Consider the following 14,298-nt stretch of genomic DNA (forward strand, 5'->3'; position numbering starts at 1 on the left):
TTATAATTTTAATTTAAAAGATTAACAAAAACTCCTCTCTACCAATGACATGTCTCCACGTTGGGGTCTACAAAACTGAACACAAATTTGAAACTCCATTTCCTTTTTTAAATAAGGATCACTGCCTAAGCCTCAAACACCATGATAAAGAAATTTGATTATTTATCTACTTGTGGTAAGTGCCATACGCTGTCCTCTTGATGAAAAGTTTGATATCTAGCACTATTCAGCTCATATCACATCTAGCATAGTTTGGCCCTGATCTACAATATTCAGAACAATCCAGATAATAGTTTCAGCTAACAATGCTATGTGTAGCTAACTCCATTTAATTTAAATACCCATCACACTAGCACTGGGTATGCTGCCTGCAGAGAGGTTTAGAATCGTGATCTTTCCTGCAATGCACAGAGCAATTAGTTATTCCACTATCACTGTTTTCATGCTGAAGCTCAAACTGCAACCTGTTGTGGATCTTCCATAAGGCACCTCTTTGAAAAAGCCTCAGTATCACACCAGGAAAAACACATTTTTTTTTCACAGTCCACTGAGAGACTGATCACTCCCATGCTGAGCCTTTCCCTGGAGTCTTGCTGCACGAATTAGGACTACTGTAGTAGTGCTGCCTTTCAGCTTTGTCTGGCAGAGCAGAGACAGGATTTCCCCTTCATTTGGGATGAAACAGCTCTTTTTTCAAGTCAGAAATAGGATTTCAGTTAAGGAAATCTCATAAAGATTTTTGTGGCATGGACTACGCTTACCTCCTGGACAATGCCTCATGGCCATTTTACATCGTCTGGATTCTGCAATGGTTGGGCACGGTATTGTGTCTTTCGCTGGCTTCTTCACAATTTGTCTTGTTCTCGTTTCCAGGCCCCACTTAAATCCACATGTTTTGTTATTTCTACTGCAAGTTCCCCACTCACTCCACTGACCTACTTCACAGCCTTCTGATAAAGCAAAAGAAAACACAAGTTAGCAATTCTTCTGGTTTTAATTTATCTTTCACTTTTTTTTTTTAATTAGTAAGAATACACTATTAGAAATCGCCACTTAAAAGCTTCACTGTTAACAGGCAAAAACTTAGAAACAAAATATTTTACACAACATGAAAGAATCTTTCTAGCCTACTTCACCCTGTGCATAAAACTGTCAGTTTATCAGTCTGCCTAGATAGACATCAGATCAGTCCCAAATATTAAAAAACTCTCCTAAAATCATGAGATTGATTTAAATTTTCCTCTTTTTAATAAATAAACCCTATCTGGCTGTCACCTGGATTTGCAAAGCTCAAGATTTCACATTTCCAGGTCCTCTCCATCATGAAAGGAATACTCTTTAAAGAAAGAGTCTGTTCTGACACAATTCCCAGGCTTCAGGATTGTTCAAGACTGACACTAAATTGTGAGTCTTGAGAAATATTGTGAGAACTGACAATGCTGGCTCACAATCATAAAGTTTCTACTAAAAACACTTATTTGGTGGTTTATACTTGTTACTTACTAATGGAAAAGAGGGGAGCTGTAGAGAAACTAAAAGTTAATTTGAAGCCCAGATGTTAGAGGAATTCAGTCCACCCTGTCCCTGTGTTCTGGCCTTGGTACAAGGCAAAATGAGCAGGCAGTTTTATGAAGATGAGAACCCAATGAGTACATCATTGACTTAAAGTTCTAATGCAAAAACTGTCCTTTTGGAAACTGTTCAAATTCTGAGATATAAATCCTCATACAAGGTGATTTACAATTAAGAGGACAGAACATTCTGGTGTAGAAAAAACGGAGTAGCATTTCCATAATGTGCAATTTCAAAGTTTGAAATATTATTATTAGTATTATTACCACTTGTACTATTGGTAAAAGAGATCCAGACACAATCCATTAGTAAATATTTCTTGATAGAAAATACTAAGAATGAGCTTAAAAATTGTGTCAGAAGTATTTGAACCCAGCCACTCAGCAAAAGAGCTGCTTCGGCAGCACTGTTGTGCTAGAAGACTCACCCACACATTCCATAAGCTCTTCCAAGGCTGCAAATCCAGGGGGGCATCCTCGGAAGCAGCGGCCTCTGTGCGAGTAAAAGCCAGTTTTGCATTTGGTACAAAAGTCTCTGCTAAAGCAGGAGTCGCAGTTTTCTATTCTGCATCCTGAATCAAAAGGATCATAAGGAACAATGAGATAGCTAAGTTAGGATGAGACTAAAAATGAAAGGATTTATAAAGCAATAAAATAGCAAAAACAGAAGTTCTATAATGAGGAAGACTGTCACCCTGAAATCTATCTGCTTTATAAGAGAAATTACAGTTAACTGTAATTAATTACCACATTTTCCCCTATATCCTTTTAATCCTATTTTTTAAATCGAAACTGTAGATAAATCCTCTAAGTTATATTTGAGTTAATTATATATTTCTGGAGGAAAAATGTTCAATGTAAATTATTCTTGTGTTTAACTAATTTTGAGGAAAATAAGGTGTGACATTATTTCAGGAAGTATGCATGTATTATATGTGCTGTATTCAGTTGATTATTTGTCACTGCAAGCAGGATACAATTTTACCCTATAAATAGCTGCATGAATACTTTTATGTGTTATGTCTGATTCCCATATCTACACATATGCATATGCTACCATGCAAAAAATCAGCTTTTCTTGGTATAACTGCTCTCCATTAGTAACGAAGTCAGTCCACAAAAAATAGCCATTACTAAATGACTAAAAGACATAAAAATATATCTAATTAAAAAAATTCTATTGCCTTTTCAAATATTGGATTTCCTGAAATTTAAGAGAAATATAGATTACAGACTCAGAAGCAGACTGCTAAAAAACATCCTATTCCACACTAAAACATGGCAACTTGGAAATGAGCTAGATATTAACACCTGCAAAGCAGAAATACATACATGGAGGCTTATGAAAGTCAGTCACACATACCTACAAAAAAATGCCAGGGAAAGATGTTCCAAAGATTAAAAAGTAAAAGCCATTGTATTTGGAACAGTAATGAACACTAAAGTTAATTTAAATAATCTAATCCTTCAGCTAACATAATTTACATAAACTACATTAACTGTATCCTGTCTTCAGCTCTCTGAAGTCACAGCAGAAAGTATTTGTTATTCATTTCATGCAATGATATACTAATCTTTTTGGTCATTTATTCATTTATTCTTCATTCTTTTCTAAAGAAAAAAATCGCGCACCATAAGGATTTCTGAAACAGTTATTGGTAAATATCCCCTAACAACACTTTAAATTTAGCCAGTCTTTATAAAACAGATTTTAATATTTATTCTGGAACTTTAGCAGGCCAAAATAGGGCATAATGGAACACTTAAACTGGGTGGTGGTGGGAAATTATTCTTTGTTAGGAATTAGGGAAATATGAGGCTTTTTAGGTCAGATTTCTTGTGGCATTTGACAATAAATTGGGCAGATTGCATGAAAAGACAAAAAAAAGAAATTCCAAATGCTGGTACACCTTTGTTTGGTGAGAAGGAATGCGAACATCAATGTGAAGCCTTGCACTGCCAAAGGGAGGCTCTGTTTAGGTACAACCATACATAACCTGCATGCTACCAACTCCAGTGTCCAGCATCTCTCAAAGGGACTTTCAGAACTTGTGTTCATATTACCAGCACAAATTGGTCTTCTTATCCACAGTTTAGTTTATAGGAAGTTCCCAAGAATGATATCTTTTTCACAAGGTTTGAACCAATCTCCAAAGAATGGGAGATCAAGGCCCACACAATGACCTTGCAGAATCACTTTCCCAGATTAATGTGTCCGCAAAGAAAAATGGTAAGGTACATCTGGAGCCGTACTGCAAAAGTTAATTGCAAATCTGGTTTGTTACACTCGAGATGTACTGCAAATATTTTATTAATTGCAATGCTTAAATCAAACATTCAGTGTGTTTAAATATTTAGAAAAAACATTTGCCTCTAGGCCACCCACACAAGACAGTCTGAAAAGACATCAAGGTTTTTCTAAATAATTTAGTCCAATGATCAGGTGCAGAACAGAAGATTAAAAGAAAAATTAGCATCATGTGACCCTCCCTCACATCCAAGTGATACAAGTATATTTTTAAATGATGCTTTAACTATTGCTTTCAAAACATTTTGGGGAGTAACATGATTAAAGTTTACTCCATTTGAACTTTTTGGGGTGGAAGACGGATTAAATTAAAAACTTTCAGGACAAGTTGCCTTTTGATATCATATAAACACGTCTAGCCGGCAAAAGCCTGCCTCACCTTATGCTGGGGATACCCTTCATAAAACTATTGCGATTCAACAGCACATATGTGAATATCCCATATTTAAACATTAAATGAATGAATCAATCTTATTTCAGTTTCTTGATCATACTTCAAAATTCCCATCCTGTTTATATCTTCTGCTTTGCCCTCTATGCCAGTTTTCTATTGTATCACAGTAGAATCCTTGCCATGGCAATTATATTTTAGAAGAGGTTCCTGCATTACAGTTGGGTGGATATTTCCACCAAGGCAGTTTATTTTCAATTTTTTCCTATGAAGATTAATTACTATAAATATGACATGTCTATTATTTAATCTGTATCAGATGCAATTCAGGGGAAAATACTGAAGGAATATTAGGAATGCTTTAAGAATTCTGAAATTAAAACATTAATTTGACAGAGTGATACTCAGCACAATGCTTGGGGTTACCAGGTGCTAACTGCAATGGCAATTTAACTCAGTAATAGACCACACTGTAGCTGAAGAGCAACTGGGATTGACAACTACTCCTTTTTGACATCCTCATGAAGAGTGCTAGTGCAGCTCTAAGTCTTCCAGGGACTTTTAAATAAAATTTAAATAAACTAAACTAAAGAACTAAAGAAGAGCAGCACTCCAAAAGTTGGAAGAACTAAACTTCTAGAAATCTGTCATAGGATTGGTTATAAAATAAAAAAAAAAAAACTTAGAGAGTTTATTATTTTGGTGCCTAGTTTCATTTTATTATAGTCTTTAAATGCTTTTGGAGCAAATTTTCTATTTTTTTAAATAAAAGTGCTATTAATAAATTATTTTAACTGTGACTGAAGTTAGTAAGTTAGACTTTAAATTCTTTTGCTTTTACAGCTAAATATACCAACATGGAGAGAGAAAGTGTAAACATTTTTAGTTGGACTCCTAAAGAATATTGATACACCATTATGAATATTAAGATAACTGTGTCACATTTTTAATTTCTTATTGTTAATCAGCATAATTATCTCTTCGTACTTTGTTAAATATAAGCCTTAATGGATGTATATTGCAGAATTTTAATATTTTTTACATTGCATTATTTAAATAATAAATTAAATTAATAATCTAGTGTGAAACCTACAGAAGAGCTGTTTGACATAACATACAATAATTATGAAAATCAGTATTTTAAAAAAAGGTTTTAACCTTTACACAAAATAATACGATAAAAACAACTTTTTTTAAAAGTTAATAACCTAAACTGTTTCATTCTGATTGCCACAGTTTTCGATATTTTGAACTTTCTCATCTCAGCATCTTATGCCTAACTTTGGAGAAGGAATGCAAAATCTTTCCTACTTTTCAAAACTCCTTTATAAATCCTTTTAGATTCCCTTTAAATAACTAGTAGCTTACTAATATAATTATATTAAACCGGTACAAGATAGAATTTTTTTTAATCTAGAGAAAGTTCTTGTCAAAAGCAATTTTATCACTTCAGTTTACTAGCTATAGATCCAATTGCTTTTCTCACCAGTTGAGTGGTTTCATCTTCTTTATAATTTCAGTAGCTAAACCATGCTGCTAGTGTATTCTCTTTATTCTACTTAAAAGATTACCTGGAAGTCTACACCACCAAAAAACCACAAAAGAAAAAAGACCAAAACAGTTGAGTATAGCTAATATTTTAGACCCAAGAAGCTCTTTAGAGGAAAGGAATAGATATTGCATAACCCACAGCATTCTTCAGAAACACTTTGATTTCTTTAAAAATAAACAGAAAATTGTGCCCACTAGAGGTTTCCAGATAGACAAAGGTAACTGCCTGGGAGATTTTAGAAGCAGTAAGGAGAGAGAGCCTGGAAGCGGAAGTTTTGGAGGCACAGGGAAAGACAAGTTTGGTGTTGAAGGAAGAAAGAGTTGACAAATTCAGCCGTGCAGAAGAACCCCAAAGAGCAATCACATACCTCTGGCAGGCCTACCATACTTGCAGGGCAACAATGACAAGGTTGGAAATCTAATCTTCAGAACCTAAGAGTGAAGAAGTAAAGGGTGCTTCATTGCTGCTGTTCCCATTTAGCTAGCAACAAGAGGTCTGTAGATTAGAGGCAGACACTTGTGAATCCCTACCTCTTCCTTCCCTTGTATTCAATTTGCAGTATCCCATCAAGGGTCTGCTTCCTACCAGACCTCAAATGCCTTCTATTCCTGCTCAGCATCATGTCTCCTTATATCCCACAGGCTCTACTACCCTTACATAGCCAGGACCTCTCAGACTCATCATAATACTCTTACTGTGGCTCTTCTAGCACAATCTGATACTCTCTAGTGTTTCCATCTTGGGAAATCAAAAGTCAAATATTTGCTTCCATCCTTCCACATGAAAGGTATAAAACACCCTTGAAAGCCATCCCCATCTGAAGACCACACATCTTCCTCTGGTATCATCCTCACATAACAGGACTACAAAAAGCACTTGGGGCGCCCCAGAGAATTCTGCTGGTATGTTTGATTAGGACAGCCTATTTCTAAACAGGTTACTTTTTAAAAAATGTTACACCATAATTCCCACAAAAGTTGTATGTAAATGCTAAAACCCCAACATTCTGACCTCACTGAAATCCATGGCAAAGGTTCTAACTGCTTCAGCAAGGGCAGTTGTAAACTAATAACTTTCTTATCCCATCAGATAGACCAGAGCCCACTGCAATGACTTAAATGGACAAAATTAATATTAAAAAACCTGAAGAGATATAATCTTTCATAATAAATACATATTTATAAAGTGAAAATTGAGAACTGAAGAGCAGTACTCCAAAAGTTAGAAAAGGTAACTTTCTAGAAGTCTATTTTCAATGTAAAACTGTCAAGGAAGTGGTTATAAATTCACAGCTCCATGACTTCACCTCTCAGGGGAAAGGGTGGAAGAGAAGTCACTACTTTGGCTAAGCTGGGCTGAAATTAGCCAGAAGCATTCTGCTCAAGTATCTTCAGTGTTCAGATAAAGTGAAACAAATGCTTACCCCTACTACAGAGCTCCAAAATGTTGATTTATGGGATAAGATACATATCTTCTCCAATAGAAAGTCTACTGATACTGTGCAGTCTCTTAATTTAGGCTGACAGGAGAGTAAGAACTTGAATGACTGACATTTCAGTGCTGCTGAAGGGTAGATTATAGTATGTAAAAGTGCCTCCATGCTTGAGAGCAGTTACAGAATCTGTTCAAGAAACATCACTCTGTGAGCTAATACTGTGCCACTCCTCAGTCAATGGCCAGGAAACCCACAGAACTGAAAGGCCAAATTCATCGGTTCTACAGAGGAGAAAAAGTAAAAAGATCATAATACCTCACTTAAAAAAGGCCATTATCAGAAATTAATCAGAAGACAGAAATTTACATCTTCGACTGCTTACTGAAACTGAGTGGCAAAAAATAAGTTATATACAGGACTTAGGAGCTAAAGTCCCCTTTTCCTTAATTTTCAGTGAGCTCTAGCACCCCATGGCATTCCAGAAATAATTTTCTTCTGAAGTGTTTTTGCACATACAGATTTAAAAAAATTAAAAAAAAAAAAAGCTATGAGCCATGTTTTAGTCAAGGTTAGGGCAACCAATCTGATCTATGTGCATTTAGCTAGTCAGTAATAAAACATTTGTATTTAGGCTTTATAATCTCATTTATACTGACCCAAATGTTTCTCTGCCATTTACTTGAGTATCATAAGAAACAAATCAGATTGATGTGAATGAAACTTATATTTGTAGAAAATTACATAAATGGTGCATTAAAGAATTCTGGAAGGAGAAAGCCCAGATTACAAATCATGCCCAAATCAGAGATACATTTTAAACAGAAGAACCACAGTGATATTAAAAGATTTTTGTGACCTGCTTTGACTTCCTGACAGTCATGATAAGCCACTCCAACCTGTTCTTCTTTTAAAATAAGCACCAAAGACTTCACAGCCTTAAATTTTAGAGAAGGAATCAAAAGCCCAGGAGTTCAAAATACAAATTCAGATATTGAATTAAATTTAGACTCAGGTGCATATGCCTGTTATTGCAAAAAAAAAAAAAAAAAAAAAAAAAAACCATATGTGCTACTGTAAACAGTTTCATTATGTACTATGATTACAGAGAGCATAACGTTACCAAAACAAATACAATCCTTCTGTAGTAAATTTATCACCAGCAGGTGATACAGAATAAGCTGAATTATAGGGAAATACAATGTTTTTGAAGCTCAAAATAAAGCATAAACTGCTCCATATTGAGATGCATGTGCTTTGTATTTTAATGTAACTTAACAAGAAGGTTTACTATATAAGTTTCTCATACTAAGTGCAATATTATGAATTTTAAGGTCATAAGATATGTATGTCAACTGTAAAAAAGTAGTCACTAATTTGTAAAGTATTTTTACTGATATGCATCATCTTGAAAAATTTACACGAGCCTTATTTTGCCTTTGTGAAAGACCCTTATTCTGTAGCATTTCCATTGTCCTATTGTTCCTTTCTAAACATGATCAATATGATTGAATATTCATCCATAACTCCCTTCATAGCAAAGATATTTTGTAGTACACTGTGTTGGGGGGGCTGGGGCAGGCGTTTTTGGTAGTGGGGGAAGGGGTCACCTTGAGAGAAGCTTCACGAAAGCTGCCCTGGCTCCAAGGCAAATCCCCCCAGCCCAGGCTGATCCAATTAGCAATAGAGAAACACCTCTGCAAATTCATATTTGTGAGGGGAAGGACTGTCTTGAAAAGAAGTAGGCAGGGGTGAACCTGGAGGAGAGGCCATTGACCTGAACAAAAGACGACCATCGCCCTAGACCAAGAGAGAGCTTCGTTACCAGGAGGAAGGAGGAGGAGGGGAGGACAGAGAACCTCAGACACCCAGTTCAACCTTACCGCTCTCTACAACTACCTGAAAGGATGTTGCAGTCAAGTGGGTATTGGCCTCTTCTCTCAAGTAACTAGTGATAGGATGAGAGGAAATGGCCTCAAGTTGTGCCAGAGGAGGTTTAGATTGGATATTAGGAAAAAAATATTTGCTGAAAGAGTGGTCAAGCATTGGAACAGGCTGCCCAGGGAAGCAGTAGAGTCACCATCCCTGGAGGTGTTCAAAAAAACGTGTAGACATGGCACTTTAAGACATGGTTTACTGAGCATAGTGATGTTGGGTTGACAGTTGGACTTAGAGGTCTTTCCCAACCCTAACAAACTCTTTGAGACAGAGAGATAATCATCATATTTTGCAAAGGGAAGCTGCAGACTGAAGCTGAGGAAGGAAACGTGGCATTCCTAAATTGAAGGGCTTGGTAGTCCTTGCACTGAAATCGGGTTTTTGCTTGAGGTGTTCCCTTGCATTTAAGAAGACAGTAATAGGAGATGATGATCCAGTACAGTCAGGATTTTCCTTTTGAAGGTCAAAGTCAGTCTTTCCATTAAGGCATCATTCCAGAGGAGCCTCTGGGCCCGTAACTTGTAAGGTTGGTAATCCTGGGGTGTGACAAACTGTTGCTGGGTCCAAAGCACCTACTTTGCTTTTTCACATTGAGCTCTGACTCAAAGCTCCCTACTCTTCTTGGCTTAAACCTCTCTGCCTCTCCTCCTAAATTCACCTATCCCCAGACTGTGTCATGTCCATCACACTTCACTCCTTCCAACTCCTGCTCCCATCCCTCTGCTGCTCAGTAAAACAGCATTGCTGCAACAGACTTAAGTTCACACTGCCGTCCTGACGTGTCCGTTGTCACTCCACAACAGTCTGCCATTGAACATCACAACCTTCTGTGCTAATCCTCTCCTGCATTTCCTGAGCTGGGAGAGACCTCAAACATCCAGACGGAGCACACATTTCATAACTCACCTTGAGGACACAAGGGCACATGACGGACAAAGACTCTGCTAGTGCTAACAAGAACAGGAGATAAAGGCAAGGAGCTGAAGAAAGCTATGATGTAAGCAGTTCTTGTAAGGCATAGAGTATCAGTTTGACAACCAAAGGAAAGAGAAGAAAGACCAAAACTTTCAGGAAACAGATTGAGGAGACAGTGAGGACAGGAAAAAAATCATAAGCAAAAGAGCTTTAGCCTACAAGGGAATAGGTAGCTATTTAACCTCCTAAGCAGATGTAGCTGAGGTAGTTGCAAGTTTTTATTATTATTATTATTATACAAACAACAATTTTTAAGCTACTACTTCAGCAGGGACTGAACATCAGTGCTAGAGAATGATACACACAGCTACCTGACCATAATAATTCCTGAAGTTTATCACAGGTCTACCATTTCATAGAGATCCATGCTTGGAATATAATATGCTAATTATAAAATACTATAGTGAGGATATTCTTTAAAATAAATTTACTTAATAAACACTTAGCGATAAACTTCCAGTGTGTTCTAATCTTGATTAATTATTAGTTGAGATCTTTTAAATAAATGCCAAACCACAGTGTTTTTAATTAGTACTTTACAAATACACAATTACCCTATTAAAGCTAAATTGACTACAGATTTAATAAATCTTAATTCAAAGCACTATGATGACTTTTGTTGCCAGGCAGATGGAATAGAACTCTTCTGTGAAAATACAAAATAAGGCCAAAAATCAAAAAACTCCAAATAAAAAATAATCCAAATCCATTTGAAGGAGGAAAGGAGAGTGGAAGAGATAAGGAAAAAAATAAATACTTATAAAATAATGATAGGGAGATCTCAAGTTCTGGCCATCCAATTTAATTTTCAAAATCTCAAATGCTCTATTAAGCTTCTTTTTAAAAGATAAAGCCATATTTGAAGGATACAAATACAAAAGGTAATGAAAATTATTTCTAAAAAGTCAGAAAAATTATTTTGTTTCAATCAAATACTGCTGCCCCTGTGGTAATTGAACACCCGACAGACTGTTACGACTGTACTGACTACAATAGTCTCAGAAGGTCATATGCTCTGCTCTACTACATATGAAATAGTCAGGCCATGATATATTAATGATTTCTTGCGATTTTGTAACAAAGTTTTAAAAAAATCATTACCTTTTTCAATACAGTGAATTAACTACATGTGTTCAATAAATGTTTGATTTGTTTAAAAGCTTCTATTTATCCTTTTTACTGAAGGCACACAGAAGAGGAAATTACGATTTTAGCAATGTCGGCCCATTCTGTGAGACGGAAGGTGAACCTAAACAAATAGAGTAGCCAACGAAAGCTGAAGGGAGCTGTATTTTCTAAACCCTGAGTGCTTCCTCCTCCTAAAATTGCTGCAGTTACTATAGATACAGACTAAGTTGAAAGGTTCAAGACAGGCTTGATCCATTAATCAGACCAATTTTAAACCAACAACCCAGGTGCCAGATTTCATCCTACTCTTTCATTCCGTTTTAGTTTTTTTCTCATGAGATTATTTTTTGTTGGAGCAGTTCAGTTCAAAGTCATTAATTACTAAAATTTCTTGGAAAATTAACAAAGTATAGCTCTTCTCTTGAGCATTCTTCTAAAGATGAGAGTCAACACTTTCCAATTTTTTGTCCAAAGGTACTGCATTCTCATACTGCAGTGTTCAAGATGAAAATCGCCTCCAGGAGGAAACTCCACATCGATTTCTAGAGACAAGCGGTCTCAAAATTACATGATTCAATGTTACTAGAAAAACAGTCTAGAACCACTTAGCAAATTCAAGACACACATACTGCTTACACACAGAAAAGAAAATTAGTCTTGAAATTCAAAATTTCCATCATTTTAGAGCTGCTGCACTTGGCTGTGGTATTTATTGTGTTACATTTGGCACTAGCTATGTTTGGCTTTTAAAATCATGTCAACATTTTCCATAAAAATATGTTCTATAGCTTCTCTAACAAAAATGGGCAAGTATTCCAGTAATGTTAAACAGCTTTTGTGCCTATAAAGACATTAATAGAGCAGAAATAATTTCAATTTATGTAATTCAAGTCCTGTAACTCCCAGAGGATTTTAACATAGCCAGAATTTTTATTATTTTTAGCTAAGATACTATCTGAGCAATGGAGTCTGTAACTAAGTGTACCTAAAAGTATCCAACATCAAGTAGGAAGAAACCTATTCTATTTTTAAGAATATTTATTTTAACTCAACTTCAGTCCACAAAGTCTGTGTGTCCACAATGCAATGCTTGTGCCATGCAAGATCATCAAACCAAGAAAAAAATGAAGAGGTGATTTATAAATACACCAGTTGGCAGTTACACTGAAATAAAAATATTCAATACAGAAATCATTGGAGGAGAACCAGGAGTGGTTGGTAAATGCAACTGCATCGTTATTCTTACAGGAGGAGACTGTCAAAGGCATGAGGGTGAGTTAAATATCCAGTGCTCAGCACATGCCAATATGGGTTGGACACAACTCGCATTTATGCTTTTCAAAACCAGTCCTGTAATTCAGGGAAAAAGACCACTTTCTGTAAGTGGTAAAAATGAAAAGAAGTTATATTGAATTCACCATCCACCCCTTGCAAATAACTCTTTTTCTTTTTAAGAAAGCAAGGAAAGACTGCCAGTATGGACTACTTTTCCTATCTCACAAAGATATTACAGGCTAATATAGATAAATTCATCTATTTCCCAAAGCTGTAACTATACTCAAAAACATTTTTACATGGGCAAGTTTTTACAGCCTAGTTTTGAAAGGTTTAAAGTGGACAAGTTGCTGAATTCACAAACATGTTATAAAAATCAAGGGCAAGATCCTAAATTACTTTACAGAAGGGATACATAAAACATATACTGGTCTCATTTAATTTTTCATCAAAACTGAGCCACCTGGTATAGATTAGGCAGCACTCAGCAATATCACACAACAGTTGGGAACACAAGGTGAAGAATACCATATCCACGGAGCACACACAGGGAATGAGGAGAAAGAGGTGGGATGTCACCGCCTGGGCTGGGAGGAGTCCAAGCATGGCCGTGAGTCCTCCTTGTCCAGCCCAGACTGCCACGGAGTGACCTCACATGGGTCTCAAAATTATGTGCGATTTGAAAGTCAGCACCTGCTTTCTCACAATGTGGTGCGTCCCAGTAACATGCCACAGCACTGAGGGCAAGAGTGCCGTACATTGAACAGACACTTGATTCTTCCAGGAAGCAAAGAAAAGCTATTTCTCACTTCAGGTTCTTAGGTGCAGTGACCTAATTCTGGTTAGACTATCACACACACACACAAAAAAAAAAAAAAATAGAGGTAATAGCAATGATTAATAATCCATACGGGTAATACTCTACATATGAGCATATGGAAAAATCCATACGAATCAGCACAACTGCCAGATGGCGGTGAAATAACATGTAGAGATACCAGAGCACTCACTGATTTTAACAGTTGGGCTTCTAGGCACAAACATGCAAACAGGGAATCTTGTTGCACATTAGCAGGTTGTAAATTTCCAAATAAAATGCAGTACTAAAAGTGAAAGGTTGTTTGTTTGTTTTTAATAGTACATCTGTTTTATTAAAATAGCAACACGTATATATTAAAGCACGTCTGGTGTGAGGTGTCTGGTCACCCAAAATTTGTGTGGGAACAAAAAGCACAAGAAGCCCACCCATATATTAGTGCATATATATTGACTAGTATCTACTTGAGGCACTGTTAAATTAATGCTTAATGCTTTTTATTTTCATATAGTGGGAATTGTTTGTGAAAACTAGGAATATCTGCTTAAATTATAATTTTTTGCTAAATTTCCCTTCTAACTAAAAGCAATAATAACACTAAAAATAACAACAACAATAAAGACTACGTTAATGAATCAACTATTTAATCTGCTGAATGTTTCATAACTTGGAATGAGCTGGGACGTTCTTTAGCAAAGAAGTTTTATGATGATCTTGAGACATCTGTGAAAATATCACCATGTTCCACAACATATCATCTTAAAAACGGAGCATGAATTATGGCCTTCCTACAAAAGTGAATGTAAGGGTTCAAAAAAACAAACAAAAAAAAGAAACCAACTAAAAAACCCACTCACTTGAACATCTGTTCATATCTGGAGTTCGGAGCCCGTAGTACCCCGATGGGCAGG

General features: G+C 36.1%; 1 protein-coding gene across 1 annotated transcript in view; it reads right to left on the reverse strand.

Annotated features, from left to right (window-relative positions):
- Positions 1–755: 755 nt before the first annotated feature.
- Positions 756–14,298, reverse strand: part of LOC104526311 (R-spondin-2) — a gene marked incomplete at both ends in the record, with an annotated part of 18,615 nt that continues 5,072 nt past the window's right edge. Inside the window, 3 exons of the mRNA XM_029085383.1 lie at positions 756–950; positions 2,000–2,143; positions 14,245–14,298. The exon at positions 14,245–14,298 is cut by the window's right edge and continues 126 nt beyond it. Coding sequence (XP_028941216.1) covers positions 756–950; positions 2,000–2,143; positions 14,245–14,298 — 393 coding nt within the window. The remainder of the gene's footprint in view (positions 951–1,999; positions 2,144–14,244) is intronic.

The sequence above is a fragment of the Antrostomus carolinensis genome, unplaced genomic scaffold, assembly GCF_000700745.2.
Source record: "Antrostomus carolinensis isolate BGI_N321 unplaced genomic scaffold, ASM70074v2 scaffold1586, whole genome shotgun sequence".
Classification (NCBI taxonomy): Eukaryota; Metazoa; Chordata; class Aves; order Caprimulgiformes; family Caprimulgidae; genus Antrostomus; species Antrostomus carolinensis.